The 14,378-nt window shown below is 44.0% G+C and overlaps 1 protein-coding gene across 1 annotated transcript in view; it reads right to left on the bottom strand.

The window, feature by feature from the left end:
• Window positions 1-1,603: 1,603 nt before the first annotated feature.
• Window positions 1,604-14,378, bottom strand: part of hmcn1 (hemicentin 1) — a 757,099-nt gene continuing 744,324 nt past the window's right edge. Inside the window, exons 104-107 of the mRNA XM_085982583.1 lie at window positions 11,559-11,915; window positions 10,376-10,495; window positions 3,691-3,817; window positions 1,604-2,423 (exon numbers count right to left, since the gene is read on the bottom strand). Of these exons, the coding sequence (XP_085838709.1) occupies window positions 2,057-2,423; window positions 3,691-3,817; window positions 10,376-10,495; window positions 11,559-11,915 (971 nt within the window). The 3' untranslated portion in view covers window positions 1,604-2,056. The remainder of the gene's footprint in view (window positions 2,424-3,690; window positions 3,818-10,375; window positions 10,496-11,558; window positions 11,916-14,378) is intronic.

Below are 14,378 nucleotides of genomic sequence, written 5' to 3'. Positions count from 1 at the left end.
GCTTAAACTGAAGCAGTATTCTGGATTTCTATACCATTTCCTATCTTGTATTACTCTATAAGACCACCTCCCAGGTACCTCCTTTCCAGCTTGAAGAATCGGAGTCTCTTCAGTCTTAGTTGCCCGACACTAGGGATCAGCCTGTGGCACTTCTCTGCACTACTTCCTGCTTTAAATGTCTTCCTGGCTTCTCAGTGACCAGAACTGGCCGAAGTACTCAAGGCATGTTCTGACCAGAGTATTGTACAATTTGATCATTGCCTTCTCTAACTTGTATTCTACTGTTTTAGCTGTGTAGTTCAACATTCTGCTGGCCTAATTGACTGTTGCTATACATTGGCTGGACATGTTGAGTAATGAGTCTATTAAGACTCCCAAGTCTCTTTCAATTTCATCCATGGCTATTTCAACACAATTCATGAAATTTGCATAGTGCCCATTTTTCCTTCCTGCGTGCAATACTTTACACTTGCGCATTAAGTTTCATCTGTCATTCTTTGGTACAATTTGTTTAGTTCATTCTGTAATTTCTGGGTCATCTTCCTTTGATTCTGCTGCCTCTCCTACTTTGGTATTGTCTGCAAATTTAACCAATCTGCTTTGAGTTTCAAATTCTAAGTCATTGATGTAAATTAAAAACATTAGTGGTCCAATCACTGAGTCCTGGGCTACCCCACCTCCGCCCTCCCCACCCAACATTCCCCTTCTAATTTCCTACCCTTCAGCTAGCTTTTTATCCATACTCTAGTTTTCCACTGAATCCTCAAGACTTTAAGCTTAATTAGTAATCTTTCCTGTGGAACGTTAGCAAATACCTTTTGTCTAAGTACACATCGTGGGATTTACCCCACAGTCAACTTGTGTTGTTAGATCCTCAAAGAAATCAAGGAGATTGGATCTTCCCTGTCTAAAGCCCTATTGACTGATGTTTGCTAGGTTGTTGTATAGATAATCCTCAAATTTACTCCCGATAATGGATTCCATTATTATATATGGAATTAAAGGAAGACTAATGAGTTTGTAGTTGCCTGCATCTATTTTGTCACAATCTTTGCAAATGGACACCACGTTTCCAATCTACTGGTACTTTCCCAGTGTCCTTCGACTCTCTCATAATGATCGTCAGTTCCTCACTAGTCTCTTGCAACACTGAGTTAAGTCCCATTTAATCTGAGGATTTCTTTGTTTTAAGACCTGTCAACTTGTCTAGGACTTCAATCCTACACCCATTTTGGAAAAGCAATAACTATTTTGACATAATTTTCTAAATTGGGGGAAAAAAACCTATGTGATGGGCCAAGAGCCATAATGCAGAACACCACCATGATTGATGAGAGTAGGGGAGATGAGATAAATGATTAGGTGATATCACTATCAGGATTAAAATGCCTGTAAATGGTAGGAAAAGGGAAAAACCGAGGCTGAGTTCCACCTTTTGACCATTTAAAAAAAAATGTGGACCATGAAGTGGGCATTTTCTATCTGAGTCAGGCTTCTGATGCTCAAAATATAACCCAATTAATATTTTAGTAATCTCAGGCTAGTACATTAGGTTTTAGAAATGTTATCTTAAGATGGCAAAGAAATGAAGTGCTCACTGTAAGAAAGTTAGAAGGGCATGTGACCTTTATTTTGTTATTTGATGTTACACTTTAGCCTTTTGGAAAAAAAATAAATGAACCATAGGTAACTGCATAGAAAATACACAGAGAATTGTTCATATATACATTTCATAAAAATAGAATACATCTTGATATCTGACTCCCAGAACTTGTCGTCTTCTTATACAGTGTATTGACTTTAAATGGCTGGTGGCTATTTGGTCAGAACTCTTAGTTAAGCATTGCATTGCTGAGAATGATGATTTGTCTCCCTTGTTCAAACAGCATGCCAGATTGGTGCCTGCTGTCTACAAGCTTCAGATATGCATACTGCCAAAACATAGCACCATTTTCACAAAACTGTATTAGACAATGGCAGATTTCAAACATTTGCATCCGGTGGTCTTGACTGCTACTTACTTGGGTGAATAAAAAGTATACTTGTTGAAGTGCTTTTAGTATGGGTATGCAGACACTGCTATATAAACTATGAAAGTAGTCTGGTATTCAATATTTCCATCCGCACTGTATGATGATGCTCGCACTTTCATCCTATATGTCTGAGGCTCTTGTAGTGGTCTGATTGTAAATACAACTCCTTTCAAGTTCTCATCTCGAATTGCAAAAGGTATCATTGGGTCCTCATCAACCATGTAGAAGATTGTTCTGGGATGCATCACTCCATCGTGAGTGTAAGCCACGAGACGGATAAGATCCTGGTTTGCAGCAATACCAAATGGAAGGGCAACAAGTTTATACTCCAAGGCATACGGACTGAGAGCACACTCCAGGTCATTGGGTGGGCAGTTTTTCAGGCAAAATCTACAAAACAAAAATCAATTTCAATTCACAAGCTCACAAAGTAGATACTGGATGAGGAAAGTCTTTTGGCCCATTCTACTATATCCATCCAGAAAGGCCCTACAGTTCCTTAAACAACCTAACCTTTTGAAAGGAGGAATTGCGCTCTGTGGCGCTCTCCTGTAAAATTAACGAATAGCTCTGACATTTTACTTGTTACTCTGCTGCAATTAACTGAAAGTCTTGGGGGGGGAAAAAAAAACAGAAAATGCTTGAAATACACAGCAAAACTGTGTTCTGACCATTTAAACCAACTTTTCTATTTTCAGATAGTGACTGATGTGCAATATATTCCCAACATTTACTCTTTTTATTTCAATGTATTTTTCATTTGGGGGATATTATTTTGGGAGGAAGGGTGTGTTGGAAAGCGTATTAACCCCAGACTGGCAGTAGATCCAGAAAATAGTCCTTATCTCTCTACCGCCTAGTAATGTAAGTTTTTAGCTCACACCATGTAAGCACTAATATTACAGTATTAAAAATATCCAGATGTATAAACTAGTTATATAAAATGTTCCCAATAATTTTAAATTTCGGTGCATGGACGGTCCCTTTAATGGGCTGCACAGGACCGCATGCGTGAAATTTCACATTGGAAAAGCTGGTCCCAAGCTGCGGGGACCGACAGCCAGCTGCACAGCTTAGAGGAAATGTTGGTTATATAAATAGTAATTCAAACACAAATAAAAACATTTTAAACACTTCATCAATGACTTGCTTACTTGTTTTATGAATTGTATAATTGCTGTTGGTAGACAGTCTCACCCATTGTTTTTTTTAATCCTCTGAGTGAACACAAAAAGGAAAAGCTAATAATTTTCTACTAAATGCAGCATCCTACTGAAAAATCCAATCTGTTTGGATTTGATCAGGATTTCCATGGCCTATTTATAGAGCAGAATAATGTTTCTACCCTGTCTCATTTAATCAGACTAGCAAATACTGAATGTAAATAGAAAGATGCTATTATGAGAAATAATCTTTTATAAGAAATTGTAGCGTGCAAGGAATGTGCTGAGCAAAGCATTTATAAACTTTTATGCTTAGTCCTAAGAAGTGTTATGAATCAATCAGGAATGCAATGAGAATGAATTGGAATTCTCTGCTTGCATCAGGAGAGAAGTCTGGAGTCACTTATCTTTTTGCGGATAAACATATGTTAAACAGCGAAGCTGAAAAATAACAATAGCGTTAGAACAAAGCTAGTGGTGTTGCTGAAACCTACCCAGTGACTGGATCTCGCTGGTATTTGGGTGGGCAAGGAGTGTCTATGCACTGGTAGCTGCCTCTCATGTTAAAGCACATGCGGTTGGCTCCACAGTGGATGTTTTGCTCCAGACACTCATCAACATCTGGACAGTTCAAAAACAAAAGATGTGTCATTATTACTGTTGTGGCCATGTATTTGCACCACTCATAATATTTAAAATGTGAGCACCTCTTTTTGGAACCATTCAAAGAAAATAAATGAGCAAATTGTTTTTCACTAATAATATAATAGTTATGATATTTCATTATTCATTCACAGTACTCTAATTGTAATATTTTTTCACTGATGCAATGAGGTGGATGGACCTATGAGTTTATTAATGAAAGGCATGAGACTCAGGTTGTTGCTATGCAGTGCTATTTATATAATTCATATATAAAACCCACAAGATTGTTCTGCTGCCTAAGATTTAAAGAAGCAGCCATTTTACTCTGCTTAGTTCAAATGATGATTACAAAGGCCAAAGAGAAAGAAATGAAAGGATTGCCCGGTGGCTATAAGCACCACCTAGTGGAACATTAGACCATACAGATCACAAGGTTCTGGCCAGCAATAGGTTAGCTGGTTCCACCAGGACAGAAGTTGGGATGCTACAATTGGCTTCAGCACCCCTAGATTAGGGAAGCAAAAAAACTGGCCAAAGCCATGCTCCTGATTGTTATCCAGTGATCCCAGCAGAAAAGGACATGTGTGTAGACATTAGTTGAGGACAGGAGTGAGCTCAATTTGTGATAGCTCCCTCGTAGTTGAACAGACTGCCAGTGCTTACTGTCTAGATTATATATGACATCTGTCCACTTGGGTGAGATACAGAGGGTAGCTATTCCCTCTGGAACTGTACCACCCCTGGAAGAGTCGGCACAGAAAAGTATCAAAGCAAAAAAAAAACAGTTTACAAAAATAAGGAAAATGAGTGCCTGTTGTTAAATTTATTGTATGAAGTAGGCAAATCCATCGAAATGAGGCTACTTATACAATCCTGAGGTCAAGCAGAGAGCAGTTGTAACCGCTTGTAAATTTCAAGCTCTAGGTCAATGACTGATTTGCAACTGTAACAAAGTGTGATGGATGTGTGTTAGATGTAATACTACATATATAATCTGTAACATCTAGTATTGTTTCTTTCAATTTCTGTATTTATTTATAGCACAAAAACAGGCCATTAGGTCCAACAGGTCCATGCGCCACATGAGCCTCCTCCCACCCTTCTTCATCTAACCCCATCATCATATTTTCTCCTTCATGTGTTTATCTAGCTTCCCCTTAAATGCATCTATGCCATTTGCCTCAACTACGCCTTGTGGTAGTGAGTTCCACATTCTAACTATTCTCTGAATTCCCTGTTGGATTTAATAGTGACTATCTTATATTTATGGCCCCTAGTTCTGGTCTCGCCCACAAGTGGAAACATCTTCTCTACATCTACCCTATCAAATGCTTTTAAAGACCTCTCGCAGTCCTCCTCTGTATTAACTACATTGTGGCGGAGCCACTAAGGGACTCCGATCAAATGTATATAATTCCCTTTAACAATATGTTAACTACAGCCTGAGTCTGTATCTTTGTATATACTGTTTGCATGTACAGAGCGCGGTCCCTTTATGAGCGCGGGCAAACACGATGACGTCACGCCGTTCATCACGTGATCCCCCATCGGTGGGAAAAAAGTGATGACATCATGACGCCAGCCACGGGACCGCCCAAGCAGTCGTCATGGAGCCTCCGAACTGATTAGACCTGTATTCGTAGTTCTCGTGCATTGGTTTGTTAAACTCAGTTTGTTTTATATTAAACATCGTTTGTTGATTGCCTGAGTCGACCTCAGTCTCTTGATAGGAACTAGACATTCCTACATTGGTGACCCCGACTTTTGCGAACAGTTTTCGCAGAAAGAACGAAGCATGGAAACAAACGCCATTGCATTGAAGCTACCGCAATTCTGGGAGCAACAAGCGGCCTCGTGGTTCATCCAGGTCGAAGCCCAGTTTGCACTACGGAACATCGTTGTGGATCAGACCCGTTACTTTTACGTGGTCTCCGCACTCGACAGCTCCACCGCCTCGTGGATCGTCAGCCTGCTTGAGAACCCCCCGGACGACCGCAAGTATGAAACAATCAAGGTGCGGTTGTTACAGGTCTTCGGGCTCATGAAGTCGGAGCGTGCCCGCCGACTGCTCGCTATGCCCGGCCTCGGGGACTCCAAGCCGTCTGAGCTCATGAGCCAAATGCTCATGCTCCTTGGCTCCGAACCGGAATGATTCCTCTTTAGGGAGCTACCCTGGCCCGGTCCGAAGTCACAGACTGCGCAGCGCTTGTTGCCGAAGCGGACAAGATCTTGGCGGTGACGCAGCAGTACTGCGCTGCCACGAGGCGCCCATCCCCCACAGACGCCGCCCCAGCTCCTCAACCTGTGGGGTTGTGCTTCTACCACGCCCGTTTTGGCGCGAAAGCAAGATGTTGCTGCCCTCCCTGCAGCTTATCGCCCCCCAAAAAAAACATCAACTCTGGCAAAAGAGGACCGGCTCCAACGGGCACCCCGCGGCTGCGACGGCAATCGGAAATGCTGGAAAGCTTCTGTTTGTCACCGACTCCCTCTCTGGTCGACGTTTCCTATGCGACACTGGGGAGCAGTGTAGCATCCTACCCGCGTCAAATCTTGATATACAGGCTGGGAGGCACGGCCTCTCCCTCGAGGCGGCTAATGGCGGGGCTATTCGGACCTTTGGCAGACGGCGGGTCCAGGTGTGTTTCGGACGGCCAGCAGTTTTGCTGGGAATTCATCACGGCCAAGGTCTCGCAAGCCATCCTCGGTGCAGATTTCTTGTACGCCAACAGCCTCCTGGTTGATGTAAGGCACCGGCGTTTAATCAATGCGGCCACGTTCCACTCCATCCCTTGCCACCGAAGTAACGCCATGTCGCACACCGTCTCCTGTGCGTTCCCGCCTCCGGATGAGTTCGCTCGCCTGCTAGATTTCCCAGACCTGACCAGACCCACCTTCTCCTCCACGGCCACGAAACATGGTGTCGAACATCACATCACCACTACTGGCTCCCCGGTCTACGCATTGGCCCGGCGCCTCGAACCCGGCAAGCTCGAGGCTGCGAAAGCAGAGTTCGCCACGATGGAACGGCTAGAGATTATTCGCCGGTCGAATAGTCCCTGGTCTTCGCCTCTACACATTCTCCCGAAACCTGGCGGCGGATGGCGGCCATGCGGCAACTACCGATGCCTAATGACGCCACTACTCCTGATCGGTACCCGATCCCTCATATCCAAGATTTCTCTGCCCATTTGGCAGGAAATACCATTTTTTCCCCAAAGTCGACCTTGTCCGTGGCTACCACCAGGTCCCCGTGCACCCGCAAGACGTCCCGAAAACTGCAGTCATCACCCCATTCGGCCTTTTCAAATTTCTACGGATGCCGTTTGGACTGAAGAACGCTGCACAGGCTTTCCAGTGACTGATGGACTCCATACTTCGGGACCTCAAGTTTATATTCGTCTACCTCGATGACATCCTCATCGCCAGTTCCAACAAAGAGGAGCACATCTGCCATTTACGCACCTTCTTTAGACGCCTCAGCCAACACGACCTGATCATCAACCCAGCCAAGTGCCAGTTCGGCCTGCAACAGATTGATTTCTTGGGCCATCGCATCACATCGGATGGCGCAATTCCTTTGCAAATGAAGGTGGAGGCAGTAACATCTTTTCCACGTCCGCAGACCATCGGGGCCCTGCAGGAGTTCCTCGGGATGGTCCGCTTCGTGCCTCAGGCAGCTCTGCTCATGCAGCCTCTGTACGAGGCCCTCAAGGGCAAATCTGGCAAGCATCCGGTAAGCTGGACGGTCGACATGGACCGGGCGTTCGTTGACACAAAAAGCGCCCTCGCCAACGCGACCATGCTGGCGCACCCACTGCCAGGTGCCACCATCGCCCTCACCACCGACGCATCAGACTACGCCATCGGCGCAGTGCAGGAACAGTGGGTAAATGGAACGTGGCAACCGCTGGCGTTCTTCAGCCATCAATTGCGGCGAAACGAGCGGAAGTACAGTACCTTCGACCGGATGTTGCTGGCTCTTTTTCTGGCCATCCGCCATTTCCGGTTCTTGCTGGAGGGACGTCCTTTCACTGCTTTTGTAGACCATAAGCCACTAACGTTCGCTATGGCCAAGACTGCCGAACCGCGGTCAGCCCGACAACAACGTCAGTTGACGTTTATCTCTGAATTCACTACTGATATTCAGCACGTGGCCGGTAAAGACAACCTGGTGGTGGATTGCCTCTCCCGCGCGACCGTTCAGGCAGTCCAGCTCGGCATCGACTATGCCCTCATGGTTGCGGATCAAACCTCGGATCCAGAGGTCCAAGCTTACCGAACCAGCCTCTCTAGCCTCCAAGCGGCCAACGTCAAATTCCATGACACAGGCACCATGCTACTTTGACGCCATACATGGGCTGTCACATCCGGGCATGAAGGCCTCGCAAAGGCTGATGTCGTCCAAGTTTGTTTGGCGGGGCATGCATATGGATGTCCGCGACTGGGCCAACACCTGCGTGGTCTGCCAAAAGGCCAAGGTGCAGCGTCACGTCAAAGCTCCATTGGCCACCTTCGCTGTTCCGGAGCGACGGTTCGATCACGTGAATGTGGACCTGGTGGGGCCACTTCCACCTTCTCATGGGTTTACACACATCCTTACGATGGTAGACTGCACCACTAGATTGCCAGAGGCAGTTCCCTTGTCCTCCACCACTTCGGCAGACGTAGCCAGGGCATTAATCTCCTCTTGGGTCGCCCGTTTCGGGGTACCGGCGGACATCTCTTCTGATCATGGACCGCAATTTTCCTCTGAGCTCTGGAATGCAGTGGCTCAGGGGCTTGGCATCAAGCTCCATCGCACCACAGCCTACCATCCACAGGCGAACGGCCTGTGCGAACGGTTTCACAGGTCGCTCAAAGCCGCACTGAGGGCCAGCTTCCAAGGCGCTGGGTGGGTGGACAGGCTACCATGGGTCCTGTTGGGTCTTCGCACGGCACCCAAGGAAGATCTTCGCTCGTCCTTGGCAGAGCTCGTCTATGGCCAACCGCTACGCGTACCAGGTGATTTCCTTCCGACTCCAACAGAGCCATGGTCCGCATCGAATCAGCTCATCAGCCACCAGGAGGCAGCCAGGTGTTTTGCACCAGTACCAACGTCGCATCACGGCTTTCAGAGCTCCCACATCCCAGCAGAGCTGAAGAACGCCGAATATGTGTTCATCCGCCACGACGCTCATCGGGATCCGCTCAAAGCTCCTTACACTGGTCCTTTCTGCGTGCTAGAGCCGGGAGACAAAACTTTCTTGGTGGATATCGGAGGTAAACTGGACCACATTTCGGTTGACCGGTTGAAGCCGGCTCATTTGAACCTTGACCGCCCGGTCGAGACCGCACAGCCGCCAAAACATGGCCGACCGCCCACAGTCGCCATGCCAGGTCAAGTGCCGCCAGCCCGCCTGCGTCCAGCAGCTTCCACTCCAACTGTACAGAAGTCGCTCTGACAGGCTTGTCAGGCTTCCTCGCCATTTCACTTTTTCTGTTAAAGACAATTCTGGGGGAGCACATGTGGCGGAGCCACTAAGGGACTCCGATCAAATGTATATAATTCCCTTTAACAATATGTTAACTACAGCCTGAGTCTGTATCTTTGTATGTACTGTTTGCATGTACAGAGCGCGGTCCCTTTAAGAGCGCGGGCAAACGCCATGACGTCACGCCGTTCATCACGTGATCCCCCATCGGCGGGAAAAACGTGATGACGTCATGATGCCAGCCACGGGACCGCCCAAGCAGTCCTCGTGGAGCCTCCGAACTGATTAGACCTGTATTCGTAGTTCTCGTGCATTGGTTTGTTAAACTCAGTTTGTTTTATATTAAACATCGTTTGTTGATCGCCTGAGTTGACCTCAGTCTCTTGATAGGAACTAGACATTCCTACAACATCCCCCAATTTGGTGTCATCTACAAATGTTGAAGTTGTACTTCCAATTCCCGAGTCCAAATCGTTTATGTAAATGGTGAACAACAATGGTCCCAGCACGATCCTAGTGGAACACCACTTCCCACCGTTTCCCAATCTGAGTAACTACTTTTAACCCCTGCTCTCTGTTATGTAGCGAGCTTGTTATCCATTCTGCTACTTGTCCTATGACTCCACATGTTCTGACCTTACAATGTTTACATTGCGGTACCTTATCTAAGGCTTTTTGGAAATCCAAATATATCACATCTACTGCATTACCCTTATCTACCCTTCCTGTTACTTCTTCCTGGAATTCAATAAGATTGGTAAAGCATGATTTTCCCTTTTGGAATCCGTGCTGACTATTTATTATATTTTCAGTTTCTAGATGTATTTCTGTTACATCTATTACATTATGCAGCTCTAATGGAATAAATGTTTTGAGCAGCTGCCAGTGCCTTCCAGAATTGATAGAAGTGCACAGGTAGCTGGTTAATGCACCCCTGTAAAATTGCTCTTGCACTATTTTAAAATAAACAGGTTAATGACTGCATTAAGTTAGTGTACGTGCACTCCCAGAGGAAATGAAAACCCTAGAGGTATTACTAGGAATTCATAAAACTCTATCCTACCATGGCATGCTTTCCCATTAGGCATGAGCCGGTATCCACTGGGGCAGAGGCATTGGTAGCTCCCTGCTGTGTTTTTGCAGTCATGCTGACAAGGTTCCTTGTTTTCACATTCATTAATATCTGCGAACAGAGAATTTGACACAAAAGTATTTTAGTTATTAGCAATAACTGCCAGTGATTAATTTGTTCTTTGACAAATGAAGGTGGTGTTAAATGACATGATAATTGCAGAAAATCTACATTTTAGAAAAGAGTAATAGAGTTAGAATTGATGGGTTGTATTTAAGGGCATGAATACACGATAAGTTAAAGACTTAATTTGACCAATTTCATTGTTGCAGTATTGTTCAAAAAACAAATTTTAATTATGCTTAAGAGAATAAAATAAACACAAAAAAGGGATTATATATGCTTAATAAACACTTCAGCTCCCTTCTGAATTCAGATTATTGACATCTTTTATGGCATTTTCGGTAATTTCCCTCTCCTGAAGGTGCTAAGCTGGGGTTTGGTTCCATAGCTGCCAGTAGTGCTCTACTACCTTGTCCAAGTGGCTGCTCTTCATGTGTGAGCCTAAAAATGTTATCTTTTTGTAGTAAAGTGTTAATATATTAAAAAGAAATGCATTGTTTTAATACCTCTGGTTTGTAGATACACCTTAAATTGTCATGTTAACTGGTGCCTAATGCTGACGTGACTAGCTCTACCAGTTGTTACATTAATACGTTCAATCTTAGAGACAATCAGTTTGGGCCTTTGTGATTTACCAAAAGAGGGTATGATCCAGTGGTCAAGCGGCAGAACAAAAGCCTTGCCTATCTGTGATTGCATGTTTCTATGTTGGCTGGGGCTGTGCTCCAACTGAAAGTGTGATAGGTTCTGTTAGTTGGTCAGTACTGGTGGTAGAGGTGAAATTGAACTGAAATATACATTCAACCTAAGGAAGAGATACCGTGGCTTTAAAAAAACAAAACTATGAATAAATAATGACAAAAGTCTCCAGGAAATAATGACCGCATATTGCTAGTAACTGTTGAAAGCGAGAGATGAGTTACACTGGTGAACATAATCCAGAGACAATTTCCTGCGCAATGGTACTTCAGCTTCACGACATTTTTATCAATATTTTTTCAGCTATATTACATAAAAAGAACAGATTCCATTTATAAAGGCTGACGTTTACCTATGCAATTGCCATTCTTTGCCTCATAGCCTTCAGGGCATGTTTTTCTAATGCTCCTGCCAGTCCTGGAGAAAGCTGCACGGTAAACGCTTCCGTAGCCCATGTGGGATCTATACTGAGAGGACTGACTAAAATACTGCTGCTGCTGCTGCATCTGTTGCTGGTTGAAGTAACCCACACTGGGGAACTGGGCAAAGTTATAAATTCTCTCATAATTTGGCAACCTCTCTAATCCAGCACAAGATTTCCCATCACCTAACAAATGTTGTCCAGGTGGACAGAGACACTGGAAGCTGCCAGGGGTCTTGATACACTGGTATGCACAAGGTTTAGGCACCTGTTCACATTCGTCAATGTCTGCTCATATGACATGGGTCGCAGCATATTATACCATGAAAGGGAAAGAAAAGAGAACACAGAAAAAGAGGATCAGTTTGGATAATACAGTGAGGACCTCATCGAACATTAAGCCTGTCACACATGGAGTAATCCAGTTTTGCTGAATTTACTCCAGACAGGATTTTGAATAAAGATACTTAAACACAGTGTGAGCTATTTGATAGGCACACGTACAATCCAGACATCTGTTTGACTGAGGCACATGCTTTGCTGCCTGTTTAATTCTAGAACAGTTTACTTTGGATGTAACTAATGTTATGAGGGATTTTAAATGGGGTTTGCGGGGGGCGGGCAGTAGCTATCAATACCAGAGTTCTATCTGCAACCTGAGCGGGCAATTGCAAATATTACCTTGATGAAGAAATGCTGGGAGAATCTTGGCTTAATCATCCAGTAGTTTTTTGTGCAGTTATGTTGGTGAGGAATGGAACAGTTTCCATTTCCGACATCCAGCATCCTTATTAAAACAATCCTAGTATAAACTTGTTATAACTGCTCATTAGATATGAGCCAATATTAAAACCAGGCAGGTTATACTTTTTTAAGCATACTTAAAATAGTTTTGTAGCAAAAATGTACTTGACCCCAAATGGTGGCCCTGGAACAAGCTGTGTGGCAAATGGGACATTGAACAGCATTCTTAAAACTTGGAGGGTTCTGGCCTGTGACTGTTGATAGTGAGTAGGAATAAGCAGTGCCATTCTACTTAAATGCAGTGGTCAACCTGTGTGGTTCGGCGTAATGCTGTCAGGCAGCATGGGAAACATTCATATAATCGGTTTAAATGTAATACAGGCCAAATGTTGTTATTTTGAAAAGATCTGATAACTTTGGAAGCTAATAAGCAAATATGAAAAGCCTGACAATGGTCACAAAGCAAAGCACTAATCTTACTGTAAAAACTTAACAACTAAATATGTAAGTAGATAATTAAACTATTACGGGTGACAGGTTTCAATAGATGCACTATTACAAGAATGATGTTTAGCATTTTAAATGATCCTGTGTATAAACTATCTAATTTATATACATTTGTATAAGTATCAATAACCATGTTGTTGATTAGTTCAGATGGTTTTGTTTAATTAAATATTTTAGAATCAAAATGAATCATATGACTCATAAATCATAGATTTGGATGGCATTTATCCAAACTACACTGAAGCACAATGAATGTAGAAGGATTGTTTGGTTATTGCTATTATGTTAGAAATACTTTGAACTGCCAGGGATAACCATTACCCCAGGGAATTAGGTAAATAAATGTTTTGGGGAAAATTGCCAGTGTCAGAGTTCTTCCTTTTCCCCAACAACCCACCTCACACTCAAAACAGGAGTCTAACCATCCGTTCTATTCTGGGTAGAATATTATAAAGAGTGTGTGTGATGTTGCACCTTTTAATTCCTGAGATGGCCATCTTTATATAGTGGTTTATCTAGCACCTGGGCCAAGCTTACCCCACTGAGGCATAAAGTCCCAACTACCTGGTTGGAACCCCAGTATTAAGTCACTTGAACTACTGGGCACCAATGTTTCCCATAATTTTTTTAATAGGCTGTGCAGCCCATTCAGAAGTCCGTGCATGCATGTTTGTTTCAATTTAAAAGCCGGCTCACAGCCTGCCTGCGCGGGACCCCTGGAGCGCTGCGTGGCCATGCAACTTAAAGGGAACATTGCTGGACACCTTTTTAAATTTTCTGATTTTTAATTTAAATTTCTTCTCCAGCTTTGCTTAACTTGTCCCAGCTAAGATGGCTGACAGAAAGAAGAGGTTACATTTAATACAAAAAGAAAATACTGCAGATGCTGGAAATCTGAAATAAAAACAGAAAATGCTGGAGATACTCAGCAGGTCAGGCAGCATCTGTGAAGAGAGAAACAGAGTTAACGTTTCAGGTCGATGACCTTTTGTCAGAACTGGAAAAAAGCAGGAAATGGGACAGATTTTTAAGCAAGTGTGGAGGTTGGGAAAAGGGGGAGGGGGATGAAAGAACAAAAGAGAAGGTCTGTGATAGGATAGAAGGCAGGAGAGATTAAGAGACATTAAGAGATATATATTCAAGGCAAAAGGAGATGGTAATGGGACAGGTTATGAAACAAAGGATGACTCTAGATGAAGTGTAAATTGCGCTGGCAGAATGAAAGACAGCTGCCATGTGGGAGAGAAGAAAAGACACAAACAAAAAGTGTGGAGAAAAAATATATATATGATAGGGGCCGAGGTTATGATCTGAAATTGTTGAACTTTATGTTGAGTCCAGAAGGCTGTAAAGTGCCTAATCAAAAGATGAGGTGCTGTTCCTCGAACTTACGCTGAGCTTCAGTGGAACAATGCAAGAGGCTGAGGACGGTGAGGTCTGAGTGGGAGTGAAGTGGAGAATTAAAGTGACAGGCGACCGGAAGCTCAGGGTTCCCCTTAC

Source organism: Somniosus microcephalus, chromosome 3, assembly GCF_052327205.1.
Source record: "Somniosus microcephalus isolate GS21.2 chromosome 3, FLI_Smic_1.0, whole genome shotgun sequence".
Lineage (NCBI taxonomy): Eukaryota > Metazoa > Chordata > Chondrichthyes > Squaliformes > Somniosidae > Somniosus > Somniosus microcephalus.
Note: the sequence above shows the minus strand (reverse complement) of the source record. Positions and strands in the feature narration are given on the sequence as shown.